This window comes from Apaloderma vittatum, unplaced genomic scaffold (assembly GCF_000703405.1).
Source record: "Apaloderma vittatum isolate BGI_N311 unplaced genomic scaffold, ASM70340v1 scaffold9579, whole genome shotgun sequence".
NCBI lineage: Eukaryota > Metazoa > Chordata > Aves > Trogoniformes > Trogonidae > Apaloderma > Apaloderma vittatum.
In genome coordinates, this window is record NW_009735811.1 from 1644 (window position 1) to 20526 (window position 18883).

The window sequence follows — 18883 nt, forward strand, 5'->3', positions numbered from 1 at the left end:
ATCTTCACAAAAAAAGCATATGGAGGTTTAATGTAATATAGTATTGTGGATTTGTCTTAAGTTGTTTTTCTTCAGCTTTTTGTAAAGTAACTTTGTTCTGTTGTGTTTCACTGGACATGTGTGCCTTACCCAGTAGAACGGAGCACTACAGACACAATCTCTGTAGACTAGAGAGTGCCTTTGCCTTTACTGAAAGTTGCAGTCAGTGTTCCAGATGTAAATTTATAAGTGATTGCTTTCTTTTGTTGTCTCTTTTTGAAATAATTATAGGTTCATGTATTGGACAGACTGGGGAGAAGTGCCAAAGATAGAACGCGCTGGGATGGATGGTTCAAGCCGCTCCATTATAGTTAACACGGACATATATTGGCCAAATGGACTGACGTTGGATTATGAGGAACAGAAACTTTATTGGGCAGATGCTAAACTGAATTTCATCCACAAATCAAATCTGGATGGAAGTCACAGGTAAGAAATTTTTGTTTCACATACGTAATCTGGTGCTTTTCTTCGAAACTGCGTTGCAGGGAGTTGTCATGCTAGCACTCACAAAATTTCAAGTGAACTAGTGCTGTCATAAAATTTTATCCATCCCCATCCTTCCCTTTCTAACACTGTGAAATTGAGCATGTGCTGCTCCTTGGGGTATCTTGTAATTCTCTCTAAGTCTTTTCTCAGAACCAGACCCATAAAGAAATCTTTGAATCCTATTCTTTATTATGTAAGACTATATAACAAAATTGTCTTGTTTTGATAGGTCTTACGTGCTCTGTTGCTGTGGTACTCAGAAATGCAGAATATAATCTGAAAAAATGGATCATCATATACTAATTTTTTAGTTTCGTTAATCCTAGGGGTTGGGAAATTAGTGGAAAACAGTCTTTACAGAGAACTGTGCTAGAATGACTGTTTTCTTCTAACAGTTTTTTAGCAATGATGATCTGAGCACTTTGATTCAATCACTACTTCTTATGTAAGGGTATAACTGGCACTTTTGTATATATGCATTTGTCCTCAATTTAGACGATGACCCTCCTCATTAAATGAGGTAGCTTTGACAAGTACTGTTTGCACACAGGAATCACTGTTAGCTTGTTCCCAAGGTATCATGTAAAGGTATGATTTTTTGAGGTTGTTATTCGCAAATTTTTGTGATGCTTCAGCTGGTTTATCTGGGCATGAAATACCCTTTCTTACACTCTTGATTCTGACCTCTTAGGGACTTGTCCTTTCTTTCACTACAGAAGTTAGTTTAGCATAAAGAAATCAGATTGACAAGATTAGGTGTTTTGTGTGGACTTGTGAGCAGAAACGTAGGCTGCACTCCTGAAACGTACTCACTGTCTTCCTGTGGTATTTATTTGGAACTCCACAGATTCTTGTGATGCTGATTTGAAAGATCGTGTCATTTTCTTAAATTCTGCCTGTTAAGAGACCACAAGTTCATTCAGTATTTTTGTAACTGGGTTTACTCATAGAAAGTAACAGGAGTTGGATGCAGTTTTAAATTTGTGTCTTTGGATATAAATATTGTAATTACTTTTGTTAATTCAAAACATGGAGATATGGATATCTGTTTTGAAGTAGTCATTAATTTCCTGTTTATTTCACAAGAAAACTTGGTAGTACCAAAAAAAAGAGAGGAATGTTTCATAGTGATACATTCTTTAAAAAAGAAAGACTGTGGCATAAGCTGTTAAGTAATGGAGAGAAAGGAATGGGAATTGTCACGTACAATAATGACTTGAGTCCTCTTTTTTGTTGATTTTTTTGCTTGTTTCTCTGTGTGTGTTTTTTTTGGTTTTGTTGTGTTTTTTTTTAATTTGTGCTGGTTAACTGGAACACCCTAAAATCTCTTTCTCTCTTAAAAATTATTTATAATGTTATGTATCTATTATAATACTATGGTCCGAATAGAGACATTGTGAAACCAAATGTGTGACAGAACTTTAAAAAGGGTCGTCTTGACTGAGAGCAGTCATGCATGGGGTTCAGTATGACAGCTGGACATCTGAAAAATTGCACGATCTGGATTTCTCACACAAAGGTGAAATGCTCACGGTTGTTGCGGGAGTAACAGAGCCAAGCAAAACTGAAACAACTACTCCAAAATTACTACTGATATGATCACACATGAAAGGCACTTCTGTGGCTTTGTCCAACAGGATAATTTGGTGGCCTCTTTTATTCTTGAGTCACCCCTTTTTGTGTGCTTCTGTTTATATGAGAGGTGAAGGGCTGCCTTAGTATAACCACAGCACAGTACTGCTGCCTGGCCGATGCCCTTCTAGGAACAGCGTAAGTACCAGACGCTGTGCTAAATGGTGCTGCTTTCAACAGAATCCCCTGGAAAATGATGCAGGATGTAGAGATGATTTTTGAAATATTAATTGCTAGACAAGTGTCCACCGATTAAAAATTGACAGCACCACATCTATATTTATATTTTTCCCGTGGAGCACAAACTTCCCTGTCTTTTCTATGTCTCAAAGTCTTTCCAGCTCCAGAGCTACTTTGGGGCTTCCTGCTGGCACTACTGCATTTTCAGTCTTCTTTTGCTACAGACTTCTTTGCAGTTTTTTCCCTTCCTGGTGGTCCCTCATGATGGAGTGTGAATATACTCAGGTTTGGTATTTCATTTTTATTTTAATGGTGTTTACTCCCTGGTCTGCCTTTGGCTAACCTGGGAGTGGTTCATTCTAGAGGTGAGGCTGTGAAGGTGCTGATCTTTCTTGGTGTGAGGTTCCGACCAACTTTGTCTGTCCGCAGAGAGCTGCAGCTGACAGCTGCCTCATGACACAGAGTTGAAGTCACCTGGGTTCCAGCAGTTACCTCCTTGCCAGAGTAAATTCTCTGAAATTGGTGAAACCTGTAATAAAGGCCTGTGTAGACAAGTAAATTAGATTTTTTTAGATCTACTAATTCTTTCTTACACGTTCATTAAAACCAAAACAATTAGTCTAATACTTTGAAGTTGTTTGTTTTATTTTTTAAACTGATACTGAAACGGATCAGAAATATTTCATGGCAGTATGCTAATACGTTACCATTTGAAGGGGAGCGAGGGAAATCATCTTTAGAGAGGAAAGCGCATATGACTTCCCTTAAGCGCTCTGAAGCACACACCACTTCTAACAGCACCTGTTTTTCCCTAGGCATGTGAGAAAGTTCTGAAGATTCAAAAAATTGTCAACATCTGTATCCAGGCATTTTTGTCTTGTTTTTTATTCTTTGCAATTGCATTATCAGCAGGGGGAAAAAAAAAAAGAAAGAAAGAATTGCAGAACTTAAGCTGTTCTACAGTGGGGTTTTATGTAGTTTTTTACTTCGTCTGCTATGACCTCTTAGCCTCTGACAGTCATAAGAAAAAGATCTTCTGGGAGTGCCTAAAGTGATTCATTTTTTTAAATACTATCTTTCAGTTGTTCAGTAAATTCACCTTAGCTGTATTTCTTTATTTTGGCTCTTAATTATTTTACTTTATTTTAGTAACTGATTTTCTAATACTAAAAAAGAGAAGACAATTTCTAATTCTGCAGACAAAATAAAACTGCACAAGATCTTCCTCTTAAGTAAAAAAAAAACCCAACAAACCACAAATCAAGCCCTAAACTCACAAAGCCTTCAGTCTTTTCTCCTAGTCATTGCCACTCCCCAAAAAAGAAAATCTAATCATATTTTTCTGTGAACGGTAGAACTAGTAACATCTGAATTTCTCCTTATCCCTCCACCCTGGATGACACTGTGTAGTTACACCAACTTTTTTATCCACCACTGCCTTTTAAAATCCCCTTTTAAGAGGGCCACCTTTTACAGTCATTTTTCTTAGGAGTTAAGAATGGAGGAAGACAAGATCATTGTCACTGAGTGTGTCATGTCACTTAAAACACTTTTTGGCTTATCTAGAAACTGCTAGTCTTGGTAATTGGTTCTCAATATTAAGACCATTCTTCTGACTGCTCTTCTGTATTTAGAAAGTAAGTTTAATTTTGTTGACACTAGCTAAATTTCTCTTGATTAAAGGAGACTTTTTGGGTTTGCTTTGATCTTGAGAAGTGCTGCTAGTTTTTCTGCTGCTTTACCTACTGTTAACGTGTGTGGGAAAATATGTTTCTGGAAGCTGGAGTTATTGAAGAAATGAGAAACGCAATTGAGTTATTGGAAGGCATAGCTTCATAAAAATATGATGTGTTCTAGATCTGAATAGTTTTGGTAACTGAGCAAAGGAAGCAGATGAGTAAAGATTCGATGTGTCTCCAGTTTTTTAGTGTTGCGTAACATGAGATGGGAAAGAGACAGATAAATGTGATTGTAAAACAGGATGACATGAGTTTTAATTGCTTTGGGGGAAGTGAGAAATAGTTAGCAGGAACTAACATCTTTATATCAGAAAAGAATTTCAAGCAGTTCAAAGAAAACTGCTTTTGTGGTTTGGATGATGAGAGAGAATAGCATGTAAATAGGAAAAGATTTTAATTAATATCACTGACAGTACTAAAGTATTGAGGTTCAGACCTCAATGATTTAAAATTTGGAGTGACTGAAAGGGAAACATTCTTGGCATATTTCCAAATCTGTAAGAAATCCATAATTTTTTTTACTTTATTCCTGTAGTCTGACTATCACTTCTCTGCATTTGGCACTACACAAGAATTAAAATTTAAAGATTTATGTGTCAGAAAAGGATATTGATATGCAGGGATGCTTCAGTTCTTGCTTGCAGGGGTCTGGAGAGTGGAAAAGAACAGTAGGCAGGTGGGAGGGATATGCAAGGGGAGAAACAAAGGAAGCCTTGATTTTTATTTTTGGGGGGTTTTTTGTCACCTCTTCGGACAGGACCTAGATAGTCTCCCTTTGGAGTCGATGAGCCTCTGCATCAAAACTTGTAAGCTGCATGACAGCACTGGCAGTAGAATTCAGTAAATATAAGGTAGAGTCATAAATTCATGAGAAAACCTCTACCACCAATTTTATGGGGATGATGTATCTATCATTTGTTACCTGCTAGCCCTGGGACTTATTAGCCCTAGCTACTCTGGTGGTGGGCTCATTAGAACTAAGAGGAAGAGCACAGAAGTTGGTGACTAATGCCCTTGGTTTGCCAGTGAGAGAAAGGAGTGAACAGTTTTTCATGTCAGAATGTAATAATAAAAAAATTAAATTGCTGCATAGAAGAGACGGTTTTGTTTTTCGCAGCTCTCGCCCTGCTCTTATCAGAGCGAACAGTTGCTTTTTGTGGGACTAATTAAACAAAACTGAATTGCACACAGCTCTCCTGTGAGTAGAGTACCCGAGATAGGTTGGCCTGCTAAGGCAGCTCTTGAATTAATTTTCTCTTCCTTTACCCTGCAGCAGCAGTTCTAATTAATAAGTTAACACATTACTGGCTGAAGGGAAATGCACTTACAAGGTCCCCCAGGAAGTGTTTGTGCTAATGAGATGGGTTTTGAGGCCACTGTAAGAAAACATACTTTCAGCAACTGTCAAGAAGCTGGGAAGCTCTTGCAAGGAGGTGAATGTCTTCAGTTTGCACTCGAGCATGGATTTTTCTCATTTCTGTTTTCAAGCATTGACTCTTGTCTGTCTGCCAGATCATTAGTTGGAAATTTGATGAAATGCTAAAAATACTGCGTCCCACCCATGTAGACAAGGATGGGTTTTTTTGTTATTCTCATATAGTATGTACAACATATGATATTACATGCAAGGTATAGAATATTGTGTTCTGCATATACCTTTGTGAGATAAAAATGCTTAATACCCTCAAGCAGTGAAGAAGAATGAGTCTGTGGTAAAACGGCTGTTTCAATACCTCACCAACACATTAGAGGCTGATGCAGAAGACATATAGTGTCCTAATTAAAACTGCTAGAGAAGCCTGCAGAAGCAGAATGAACGACATTATTTGGACGCAGAGCTAGGGTGAATTTCTTGGTTCTTTCCCAAGGTGCTTCTGAAAGATACTGTTAGAAAGGTGGAGCTTCGAAACGTCTGCAGTTGTCTACGTTTGATATACAAGTGCACTGTGTATATGGCTGGAGTCACTAGGTCCCAACTCTCTGTGTATTTGTAGTCTTTTAAATAAAAATACATGGTACAAGGTGATTAGCCCCTGTAGATCAGTGGAGCAGCTCGTCAATGGTGCTTCCAAGAGCTGAGGTGGGTAAAGCACAATTAGTTCAGGATCACAGCCCTGCTTTAAGCAAAGGCAGAGCATCTCTGGGTTAGGAAGGAGAGACCAGTGGATCTACTGGTGCACCTCGTGCTGAGTGCCCTCACATCCTCCTGCTGCCTTCCTGGTCTCCTGCCTCTGTGCCAGAGGCCTTTCACCTGCACTGCACGTCGTCGTGGTGTTTGCCTGAAAAATGACCTGCAGAATGACCTCATTTCTCAACCACAGTTTTACTTCTGACTGGCTTTTTCAAGCTTTCATCGAAGGCAGGATTTGAAATGTCATTGCTAGACCTGTTACTTGTTATATGTACTTCATGAAAACACACGGCCACTGTGGCTTAAAGAAATGGCAGACGAGAAATATTTGGGTTTTAAAAGACTGCTATATCCCACAAGTCATGTTTCCTGTTTACTTTCTCAGGTAATTAGAACCAGACGTGTTCCGATAGGAATATTTGAACAAGCATTCACAGTAAAAAAAAAACAACCAGCTTTGTTTTCCAAGTTTGCCTTGCAGTTGTTTTTGTTAGGTTGGCAGGAGAGGAAACCTTCTACGCTTCTGAAGGACCTGGAGTTGCCTGCCCTCCTTGTGGCATCTTTGGCATGGTGTTACTCCACTGGCTGGTGGTATTTCATTCAGCTTCACCTAATGGTGTGCAGGATTCATGCTGTAAGTGCTTCAGCCACTAGCTAATATTTCCAGTTGTCACAAGGCGAAAGCTGTGTCCTTCTCGCCATTTCCTGAATGCTCAGGCATTAAGTAATCTGTAGATGGAGAGAAACACTTTGCGCAAAATAATACTGTTTGCTTCATGTGAACCTGTCTGTTCTATCCTTTCATTAACATGATGAGCATTAAAAGCAAGGTTCAGAAGATGAGTCTTTTCCATTTTTAATCCTTCATGAGTGAAGATGTGATGGTAATTGCAGCATAACAACTTTCTGTTTTGTTTTTCTTCTATCAAGGCAGGGGAGGAGGGAAGGCCTGAAAAGAGTGTAGCCCCCAGGTATTTTTAACTGAAAATTGATGTGCTATAGCGTAAGAAGGAAAACAAATTAAGATTCATTAAATGCAGATATGAGCATCCCGTAAAGATTTTTTCAACAATATGTAGACTGATCAGAAAGCTTTTACCTCTAGTTGATAAGAATTTCCAGCTCTTAATATTCTGTTGTCATTGGATGCCAGTATGGCAAATTTTGCCAGTGTATATGACATTGCAAACTAAGGCCTAATATGATGCATTACTACAATGCCTTGCTGTGCTTGTAATGGCTAGAATTCAGGAGTATAAATACAAGCAACTAATACCTGCTTTTTATGTTTGTTCATAACTGTAATGTCAGTATTGCTTTGGTCACATCAGAAGAGGATTTTTCTCATGATAGGAGTAAAAAGGCCAAGGAGACATACCAAGAAAGTCTGGTCACATGAAAGTATTTCCTGGGAAAGAAATTATATTAGAAGTCATTTTTCATATAAGAAATTTAACATTCATCACATATCTGGGTTCCAGCAAGGATGTGTATCCCTCCTGAATGAAGCTGGTATAAGGAAATGCAGCAGCAAAAGGTAGTGTTATACCCTTTTCCAGAACAAAGAGTACAAACAGTGCATTTGCTGTTTTAATATCATTAGTACCTCCTATTGAGTATGAACTGCAAATGCAAACTTAAACGTCCACTCCATTTTATGCTCCTGTCCCAGTTCTTTGCTGCTTAAAACTCGATTTTTCTTGGCTGCTAATTATGGGGATTGCATAGTGTACCTTATTAATGAATTTTTTTGTTTTGCAGGCAGAATTGGTCTGTTCCAAATTATTTAGTGAGCAAGATGGAAGTATGCCTGTACTAAAAATGTTTGATCTTTCTTTATTTCCTCGGATCAATGATCTATGATATCCTAAAGGGCAGGCATTTGCATTCAGTATTCAGGTTAAGGAAACAGAGATCCTTAGGTAAAGTGTAAATGTAGGTATACAAAAAGGTGGTAAATGTACGTCTACTTATGTAAGTTCGTTTGCATTTCCTGTGTAGTTGCGTTGCTACACCATACTGTTGGAGAATTGGATTAGCTTTATGAAATTAAAGGCATCTCAGATCATGCAAACACGTGGCATTTCTGTGCTTTCTGAATAGAAAGCACGTGGCATTTCTGTGCTTTTGATCCTCCCTGGCTTGGACTGAGGATCCCCCTACAGAACTTCTCCCACGGGCGGAAAAGGTGCCTACCGTGAGACTGCCCATAGCTGCCCGGGGTGGTCTCTACTCCAGGCACGGCTGTATCCTCAGGCTGGATAACCCAACTGCCCGCGTGCACGGTATCTCACTGCTGGTTGATGTAGTCTGCTGTTTCCATCCTATGACCTTACTTACCCTTCTTATTTTGGGTGAGTGGTGTTGAGAGGCTTAAGAGAGAGCTTTGATACAGTTTCCTCTCTTACATTCACTCGCTAGCACTGAGAATATAGTGTTAAGATGAATTACTTTCGTTTTTTTTCCCGATCTTTGCAGTTGCATTTGAAATGGGATTGCAAAGACTGGTGCAACAGTAGATTTTTTTTTTTTTTTTCACTGTATGATGGCATAGGAGTGGGTAATAGGTATGAGATCCTCCAGAGGGAAATGGAGAGATGGATTGAAACGTAAATGTGCAAATTCTTGCACCGTGCTCTGGAGATTGAGCACAAGCAGCCTTAGAGGTCACCTGAAAGGAGTTTTGCTACTGCGAAGCTGGAATGTTAATGGTTTAGAGATGTACGACCCAGGCTGTCTAAAGTACCCCAGGTTCTCTGCAGATGTTCGGATCAGTTTTTGCAATTAGAGAATTGTAACGCAGCTGGGCTAGATGGGCTTTGGTTAATGGAAAGTGTTTGATTGTTTATTTTTATGAAGAAATGCCATTATGCTTGGATATAAAATATTATCTGTTAAAATTCTAGGGAACAATACTCATAGTTCTGATGATATTTTAAATTTCTGGTATCTTGATTTTTGGTGGCTTTTTGGGAGGAAGAATTAGATTTCATAGCTATAATCTGGCTTTGGATTTGAATGTAGTATTAGTTGAAAAAAGAAATAAAGGCATACTGAAGAAATCTTCGTTATGATAAAGGATATTAAATTAATCTTGATTTTTTTTTTTGTAATTTTGCTGTTAATTTTTATGTCAGATGAGTGTAGTTTTTATCTGAAATGCATGTTATCCTGAATCAGGAGCACTTTTTTTGTCATTAGTACAGAACTGGATAGATTTTCTATGAATTTTCATGTATGTATTCCATTTCAGAGTTCAGTAGCCCCTTCTCTTAATGCCTGCTTTAACTTGTTTGTTACTTATTTCCTTTATCTTCACAAAGTATTTCACAGGCCTCTTAACAGATTAAGAATGGAACAAAGATGAGTGTATTTAAAGTGGATCTACGTTTTCTTCAGGCAGTAGAAAACTCTTTACTGTAATAAGTTTTTATTGTAATTGCGTCTCTGATTACCATGATGGTGCTATAAATAGTTGTATTTAGGAAATCATGATACACAGCACAGATGGAATTTGATTTCTGTGGAAACTGCTTGTTTTCCCTTTTTCTCTTCCCACCTGCCTCCTCTGCTGTGTCCGCTTCTTGATTTCCTTCCCAGCCACCTAAACAGACTTGAGAGGATGATGTCCTAAATGTCAATCCCCATCAAGATTTTTAGGGCAAATTTGTGCAATTATATGCCTGACGCAGGGAAGATGATTAAAGTTAGTGTGTGCTTAGTGCCATCTAGTATGTAGCCAGCTGGCATGTTGCTGAAGCCCTGAAGATGTCTCCTGCACAAATAACATGAGACTAACGATACGAATGCAGCGGTTTGAAGGAACTGAGGAGCTTAGCAAAGGATAATAAGATGTGAGACTTTTGGCTGTCGTATCACTTGTTCCAATCAAGCCTGGGCTGGTAACATGGAGGCTGAAGGTGGTTGCCACCAAAGAGCTGCCAGGTCATGTCACTCAAACGAAGGGCTCCAGAATGTCACCAGATAAGGGCTGGTTTAAATAAAGGTCACAGTTCACCTTATGCTTTGTCACATGAATAGATAGTTGACCAAAAGTTGGGCATGTATAACAGTGTCTATTGTGCTCAAAGATTTATTCCCACCAGGAATGGTGGATACTAATGGCATTTAAAAATACTCTCTGTTTGTAGTTGGTTTGGTTTTTTTTCTGAAGTGAATTGCAAGACAGTCAGAATGCTTAATAAAAATGTGACTTCCCTTGCGCATGGCAACACTGTCTTTGGTGCAGATTTGGTTATAGTCAGAGCTTTGAACTTCTGTTGCTTCTATCCCATATGACAAATGTCGTAAATTCGTCATAAAGAGTTAGATAGTCTCTAAGGCTGCTATAAACTAAAATTATTCAAATCTGAAGGCATTTAGTGTTGGGAGGTGGGGTTGGTAAAAATGTTTACAGATTTAGAATGCCTTTATGCTTGGTACCGGAGTGTATTGTGTTATTCTGGCTTCACTGTTTGACGGGTAGGTTTCAGCTGCAAATTATATTACAGTAGTCTTTTGTAAGGTGCTTAGTTGGTGCATTTAATTAGAAGCAAATATATACCTGACTCCAGACAGAGATAAGAAAGAAAAGATAATACGTCCTACTTCTGAGTGCAAAATATCAAGAAATAAGAAATATTGTTTGGTGTAGAATTGGAACGCTAGAATGACAAGTAAGGGAAAGTACGTGTTTTTCTCGAGAGCAGGAAAAAAAATAGAAGCTTTAAAGATAATGCATCTTTTTCCAGAAGCTAAGGTGAAAGAGCAGTAATGACTACAGACTCTTTGTAGTCAGAAGACACCTTCAAATTTCCTACTTTAATATACTCTTTTGTTGTATTTTAACAGAAGATATTTGGAAAATAAAAGTATTTTTGTCCTCTACTAAACAATTACTGACTTCTTCGCAAAAGCAATGCATACGGTGTGGGGGGTGTTTTTGCAGTAGATGTACAGCTAATGACACTTCTCTGTGCAAGAGGGAAACCGGGAGGCTGGTGATCATAGCACAGCCCGTACCTGGAGGAGTAGCAGAGCTGTGTGTCAATCTGTTACACTCTCAATCCGGGAGAGGGACGGCGATCTCCACCGGTCAGCGGGAGCTTGCATACACAGGAACACGTGTGCACCCACACAGTTCAGAAGAAAGGAGGTGGGGAGAAGCAGTTGTGCAAGTGGTACATGGGTCGCCCTGGTTTGAGCAGAGTGTTGGTCCAGGTGACCTCTAGGGTCCTCTCCATCTGAAGTTTTTCTGTGATTCTGAATAAAATAACCGTAAGAATTGAGCTACTTAATTCCTGTTCTGAGGAACCTAGGTGCAGATAATTAGTTTCTACATCACAAGAACCTGGAAAAACTGTCTTCAGTAATGTTTGTGCTGCATTTTTGTGATGGCTAATGAGCATGTGTTTGTATATATACATAAAATATATGGGTATGCTCTTTAATTTTGTTTATGAACCTGGAGACAGGCGGTGACCCAGTTTGCTCAGAAATGATACCATTACCGTGGCAGAAGATCAGTAGAACTCTGTTTAATGGCACTGCTTATAATAAAAACAATAGCTTAATAATTATCATAGTAATGAATCATGAAAAGTAACTTTACGAATTTCTTTATAGTGAAGCTATTTGCCATTAGAGTATTTTTCTGATGGTTCAGAAGGGAGAAACTGAAAGAGATGGATGGAATGCTAATTGACCAAATGCTGTCTCAGTTTGAAATCCACTGAGGCTGAAAACGATGGAGGTTGTAAATCAGGAGGTAGCAGCCAGACTTGCATAAAATCAGCTGGCATTCTCCCTGCTTGCACATGGTGACAAAGAGCCTCAGAGGTATGAAGTGTTAAAAGGGTGCTAAGAAATAGCCACAGACCCAAGTAAGGATTTCAATTGACATCTCTTGACCATCTCAGCATCAGCGGGCAGCCTGGAAATAGGACTCGTGTGTTGTTCTCCTGTATCATTCCCCAAAGCGGCCGGGCTGTATGTGTTCCCCAAAGATCGAGTTCTCGTCAACAGTACTTACACGGTAAAACTTCTTTTCGCAAAAGCTGTGTTCAAGCAAAACCAGAGATTGAATTGTGTTTGAGCAGTCATTTTCTTTCCTGTGCTCTCTTAGGCAAGCGGTAGTTAAAGGCTCCCTTCCACATCCTTTTGCTTTGACACTGTTTGGGGACACGTTGTACTGGACTGACTGGAACACGCATTCGATCTTGGCCTGCAGCAAGTACTCCGGGGAGGACCTGCGTGAAATACATTCCAACATCTTCTCTCCCATGGATATCCATGCTTTCAGCCAAAAGAGGCAGCCAAATGGTAAGCTGTCTTGCTTTCTTTTTTCAACTGCAAGTTGGAACTGACTTGCAAAAATCTTAATTAGTCTTTTTCTGTATGGCGGTGGGTGGCTTCACTCGCGTCATGATGCAATTTTTCCAATGCAGAGATTGGGAAAAGACCCAGAAAGAAACCAAATGTTCTCTACGTTGTTTTTTCAAGTGCAAAAACCCCACATCTCTTGCTTTTTTTCCCTGATGTTGTTGTATTCTTTTTTCTGTTTGATGTGCTATAACTTTAGACAACATGGTATTTTTTTTTTTTTTCAGGTAGTAGTTCCTGAATGGAAAGCAGTGTTAATTTGGGAGGTTATGTTAAGGAAGACTAGCTCTGTGTAATAACCACTGTCCTAACCATTGTGTTAATTTACTGTGTTTGCATTTTGTTTTTATATATACAACCTACCATACATTCAGCACCGACATGCTGAATGGTTTGTGAAAATGAGAAGAGCAGAGTTGAAACAAGGCTCTTGTTTAGAGCTATGTGCTACTTCACCGAAAAGGAAGATGTTGAACATCCGTGCATTTTGGTACCATAAATACCCTGCTACTCAACACTTGAATTATTTTTCCCTTGGTCTGTGTTTATCATTTCCTCCTTTAATCTGTGTTGCTGCCACTGATTCTACCACTCAAATGCCGTACGTGTCTTAACACACGAGATGAGGTCATTCGTTATCGGAAGCATTAATCTGTGTAATTTATGTTTAACAGCTACAAACCCATGTGGAATTAATAATGGTGGCTGCTCCCACTTGTGTTTGATGTCTCCTACCAAGCCCTCTTATCAGTGTGCATGTCCCACTGGTGTGAAACTTCTTGAGAATGGAAAGACCTGCAAAGATGGTAGGCTTTGTTTTTAAAAATCCTTTTTAGATTCTGCACAGAGTACTTTTTTGCAGGGGAAAGGATTCTTCCAGCTTCACTGTACAATGTGGATTATGGGTAGCAAATTGTGAAATCATGCATGCTTTTGCAGCACAGATAAAAGTAATTGGAAAATGCCCTCTTCTTCTCAAAGAAGAGTCTCATGGCTGAAAAGCAGGTTGCCTCCAGTTACAAAATTCATCTTGTAGTTCTGTCTCTTGTCACTAATTCCCCGCAAGTTTTTGGGGCTCTTAGAGATAATGCTACCTACCTCCTCTGTTATCTCTTAGATATTTCTAACATAAAAATTGTTCATGAATTAGTATTTGGCTAGTAGGATTGTAAACACAGTGTTGGCAGGTTTTTTTAAGATCTGATGTTTATTACATACACACCTGGAGTCTCTTTCAGTTCATGTGCATAAAGTTAGGCACTTACATCTGTGTAGAGGAACTGAAAAGAATGGCATGTTTTGGCATGGCATGTCAAAAGCGTTTCAGCCTTAAAACTCAAGACATGATTGAGACTTCGGGCTACAAGCACTCACTCAGAACTGCATTTAGTGTTTCGTTGTGGGCTAATGTATATAATTTTTAAATTGTTACATTTTGTACATATAGGTCTTGTGATGTTGTTCTGTGGTTGATGTAGTACATGACAGGATCAAAATAAACACTGGGAGATAATTAGCTTGCTCATAAATAACCATTTTTTATGCAGATCATCTCTCTGTGACAAAGGTAAATGGTAGAAGAAACAGAAAGACACAGCAGAATTTACTGTAAATAGGCTAAATGTATACAGAAATAATTTTTTGTTACTTTAACTGTTACTTTATATTTAAAAAATTCTTCTAGGCTTGTCAGCCACTGTTCAGTGTTTAATTTTGTGCTATTTCATGCTCTCTGCTGATTATTTTTTGTGGCTATTTGTGTCTGTGTGAACCTTGTTAAAATAAATTGCTGCTTTTATGTGAAAAACTCAGAAGCAGCTCCCAATTTAGCCTTGCAAGATTGTCTGCCAGAGTTTACCAATACATGCACAGATGTTCTTCTTCCATTTCTGCTAGTACAAAGAGGAGGCTTTAATAACACATCTCTGGGTTGGTCATATTTAGTCAGAATGTGGCACAAATTCACGTACTTTTGAAAAATATTTGATATGCACAGATAAACTCATTTATGGCAGCAAATAGCTAAAACAGTTGTGACCTAGTGCAGGCCCATTTCCCAAACAGAGCTGCACAGAAAGTCCATGTGGGAGACAGAGAGTGGAGAAGGTTTGGTCACCTGCCAAGCAGAGGCAAGAAAGGTAAGGCAGCAGAGGCTGAAGGACTAAGGACAACAGTTAGAACAAGCCCTTGAGAGATCAAGAAAGAGAAATTGCTTTCCTTTGACTTGCCGCTGATAGGAAAAGGGCCAGGGACTTCAGGCAAGAGGGGCTGTATCTTTTTTTCTCATGTGCTGCGTTCCAAGGAGCATCAGAGGAGCGTGTGCTTCACTGCCCAGGTTCAGTCCTGGGTCCTCATAGAAGCAACCTGCCATGCAGGTTAACTGCCCTCTGCTGAACGGCACCTTTCTAGTGTTACCTAAGTAAATTACCAAGGGCAAGTAAAGGAATTATGTTTTTAAAAAACACACCACAAAACCTTAACTTCACATGCAGAGATACTAAAAATCATCAGTTTTTCAAACATTCCTTATGTCTCAGAACCTGTAACAGTTGCTCTTTTCTCCCGTAACACACGAGAAGCCAAATAATATGTTCCCAGTCAGCCATGAAGTGTATTTGGCTCAGAAAATACAGTTCCCAGTTTATCAGAAGGTTTTTTTAACCAATTTAATACAGCATGTTGTCTATCTCGGCTCAAAAAAACCTATGCAATAACATTTCTTACACTTGTCAACATAATACTGCATTTTTGACTGCTACTGCATATTTCCAAAACACTTCACTTCTCCCTCTTCAAAAAGAAAAATGGATGGGGAGGGGGGAAGAAAATTGAGTCCATGTTTATTTAGCTTAGTGAGCATTGCATACCACTGCTTCTAGGACTTAAGAATGAGTTGGCACATAACCCAAGTAGAGCAGTCTACTCAAACTGGGCATCAGATCCATTGGTTTCACTTAATTTCGATGATCCTGTGCAAAAGTAACTTCTGGGAGGAGCATGAGGGAGCTTCAGGTTCAGCATTTGGAGCTGAGCTTACCCTAAAATAATGAAATCTTTCAGGTTGTTTTCTCGCTCCTTGCACTGGGGAGAGGTGCGGGTGGTAGGCTTAGGGCTTTTGTGAGCAACCTGCAACTTTGCAGTGTTCTTCAAGGCAGAGATTCACTGGAATTTCTTCTCATGGTTGTGACGGCCGCAATTACTGATTTGGGGAAAGGAGTCAAGCAGAGCCAGACTAGCCACAGACCAGATGTAAATCTGGATTGTTTGTGTGTTGACTTTTTTCCTTAGGCTGCTTGGTCACCCTGGGGAAGAACATTTATTTTCTGTTTTTCAGGTGTGGGGAGGATGGAGTGGGGTGGTTCTGGTTTCTCGGGCTGGTTTCTTGTTTCCTTTTGTACTTGCCTGTTTACTATATCTGCTGTGAAAGTAGAGCTGAACCCTGAGAACTGAACATTTTTTTCCTTGGATCATTTCAGTATGTATCTGTTATGCTGAAACTCTGATTAAATCTCTGTTTGCAATTAGCACACGTACATGACTGTGGGGGAAGGAAGGAGGGAGGGACAATCTACAGGTGAAGAAAGGTGAGAATCGAGGCTTAGAGTTCCTTTTCTTTAAGATGGTTTTGACTTATAGCAGTAGGCTATAATTAGACTGGTTCCTAAACCAAATTATTTCATGCTGAAAGGAGCCTCTTTGAGGACAGAACCTCATTTCATGCTGCGCTGTTGAGAGCACCGGCATGGCTTGGAAGGATTTTGACGGGTGAATTTTGAGTGTGTTTGTGGTGTTTGCAGTGCTTTGGCATTGACAGATGATCCTTGCAGCCAAAGGTGAGGCTGGCTGACCCTCCCTGAGTGGTTTCCATGACAACCTAGCATTTTTTGAATAATCTTGGTTTATAGGAAATCTTTTTCTCCCTCCCCTTTCTCCCAGTGTTAGTTTCTTGATTCTTTTGTAGCTGTTTTTTTTATCATACCTTAGAAGAGTTTTACCATTTCTTGTGAGAGCTATGAATATAAAACTCTCCCCTCCCCCCCAGTTTAGAAGCACTTCTCCATAGTGTTTCAGAAAAGGGTGATAACTTGGACTAAAATTAGCTAGGTTTCTAGTAATTGATAATTCTGTCTGGTTGTTCATGTACTAATTTCTATTCCTCTTACAAAACAGGCAAGTAACTGAGATGTAGCAAGCTCTTAGCACCTCCTTTGCCTGGGGGAAGGTTTGCAAATTCCTGTCACTCAAAAAGAGAGGCAGAATTATCAGTTTTCATGCCTAGCTATTCCTTGGTCAGTAACATTTAGAGCAGAGAGTCCTATTGGAGCAACCAGGTGCTTCTGCCAGAGAGCTTTTACTGATTCCTGTCCTCTTCTGCAGGACGTATCAGCCGTTCTGAGTTTGGCAGTGCTATGAGTAAATTGACTGTTTCATAGTTGTAGGGCAAACCTGAATTTTCTTATGAAAACAAGTTTGTAATTGGCCTTATATTCTTACTAGTGCTCAGAGATCTCCCCGACCATGTGCTCAGCTCTGTCCTTGTAACGAATTTTGCTTCCTTCACAGATTTGCTGCTACAAATACATCTGTGTGGTTTGTACTGAGAAAACCAATGGTGACTTCAGCTGAGCAAGGAGACGCAAGTTTCCTCTTGAAGAAGAAAAAGCACTACTTCAGACTTTCATTTCAGTCTTGTTTTGACTATTCTATTCTCTTCCAGGAATAGAGTCTTTATTTTTCCCATGGACACTCAAATGCTATTTCCTGTGTAGGCCTGGAGGCATTAATCAGAAATTTTCACTTCCTTTTGCAGTTTAGGGCTGCCCAGTGGGTAATTTGATTTGTCAGGAATAGCCAGAATCCTGATTTGACTGCACAGATTGAGACGTTAATTTAACACCCTAAGTCTTTAATTTCTTTTAAAGGAAAGAAGATGTTAATTCCAGATGCATGTCCTTTTGCATAGTTTCAAGATTGAGCTTGTTTAGATGAAAAAATCTTGTTTGTGTTATCGTGTCGGGAGCTCTCTGTCAATAGTGACTTTACAACTGGGGAAAGGGAAGACATTTAGGAGAGAAATATTTTAGTCAAATGTCTAGTGACCATTGAAGATATATTAATAATCTTGCTTTCTCAGATACAGAGAATGCATTGTATATGTCCTAAGTCTGGCTCTTATGTATGAATTCCCGAGCATGTGTCTGTGTAGCTGTACTAGCCTCAGCAACCACTGATGGTTTTAAAGTTCACTAACTTACAAATGAGACATGTCTATCATGGAGAAGAAGTAATTAATTGTAAAGGTTAGCAGGGTGTTATACATTGAACTTTAAAGTTATGTCAATGCATATATCTGCATGCTTGTTCAGTTTCCCCTTTTCTCCCCCTTCCCTTGACTTCAGCTAGCACATAGATTTAAATTATTTTGATTTTTTATAGTGACTTTTTGAGGAAAGTATTAGTTCCAGGACTAATGTAATGCACCATCCGTGAGCTTGTAATCCCAGCTTTCAAAGTACTTAATAAAAGTAGGCTAAAGCTCTCAAAAATAAGAGGCTGGAGTAAAGCTTTTATGTCCATATTTAGACATCTTAAGTAAGGGACTTGATTTTAGAAAAATTACTAACTCTCCTGAATACTCCATGACTTGAGGCACTGCTGAAAAGAATCTTGAGCTTCCTCCCTGATATGAATAGTTGGGGAGTTTTGTGGGTTTTTAAAAATAAATTATGGGTCGCTAAGATCACTTAAGGTTGTGCGAGGGACTAGCACGGAGGGTAGGCAGAAGGACCTGACTTTAAAGCCTGGACAGCCGTGTGCTTAACTCTGCCTGCAAGTGTTTGCGTGGGAAGTTTGTGCGCCGTGGTTTGCAGGCTGTGAGCACCCACCCCGGCATCCCTGGTGGTCTGTGCCCTCAAACCCAGCACTGTATTCGGGATGCACTTGTCTGCAGGCATGCTTGTGATGGGTGCACTGGAGATGGCCAGCAGTTAGAGAGAAGACAGCAGCGGCGGCGATAGACTCTGCTCCAAATCCCCTGTTTGTCTGTCAAGGCTACTTCGACCTTGTAGGTGCAGTTCGGGGTGTCTAGGGGAAAATCTGTCTCGAGTCTGCATGTGAATGCTGAGGTCAGAGCTCTGGTTGCAGCCTCTGTGAACCTTTTGAAAGTGTTTGTGGCATTCGAGGTGTTTTATATGTTTGTGACTCATTCTACTCTTCTAGTAAGTGCTGATAAATGGAAAAGAAAGTTACGCTATCATGCAGCCTGTATGGTCCTTTCCTGCATTTTCATGCT

The 18883-nt window shown here is 39.6% G+C and overlaps 1 protein-coding gene across 7 annotated transcripts in view; it reads left to right on the forward strand.

Moving 5' to 3' along the window:
- The first annotated feature begins 274 nt into the window (after positions 1 to 274).
- Positions 275 to 18883, forward strand: part of LOC104279449 (low-density lipoprotein receptor-related protein 6) — a 68584-nt gene continuing 49975 nt past the window's right edge. For all 7 annotated transcript variants that reach the window (XM_009876728.1, XM_009876730.1, XM_009876731.1 and 4 more), the window contains exons 1-3: positions 275 to 468; positions 12335 to 12531; positions 13266 to 13397. In XM_009876728.1, coding sequence (XP_009875030.1) covers positions 275 to 468; positions 12335 to 12531; positions 13266 to 13397 — 523 coding nt within the window. The remainder of the gene's footprint in view (positions 469 to 12334; positions 12532 to 13265; positions 13398 to 18883) is intronic.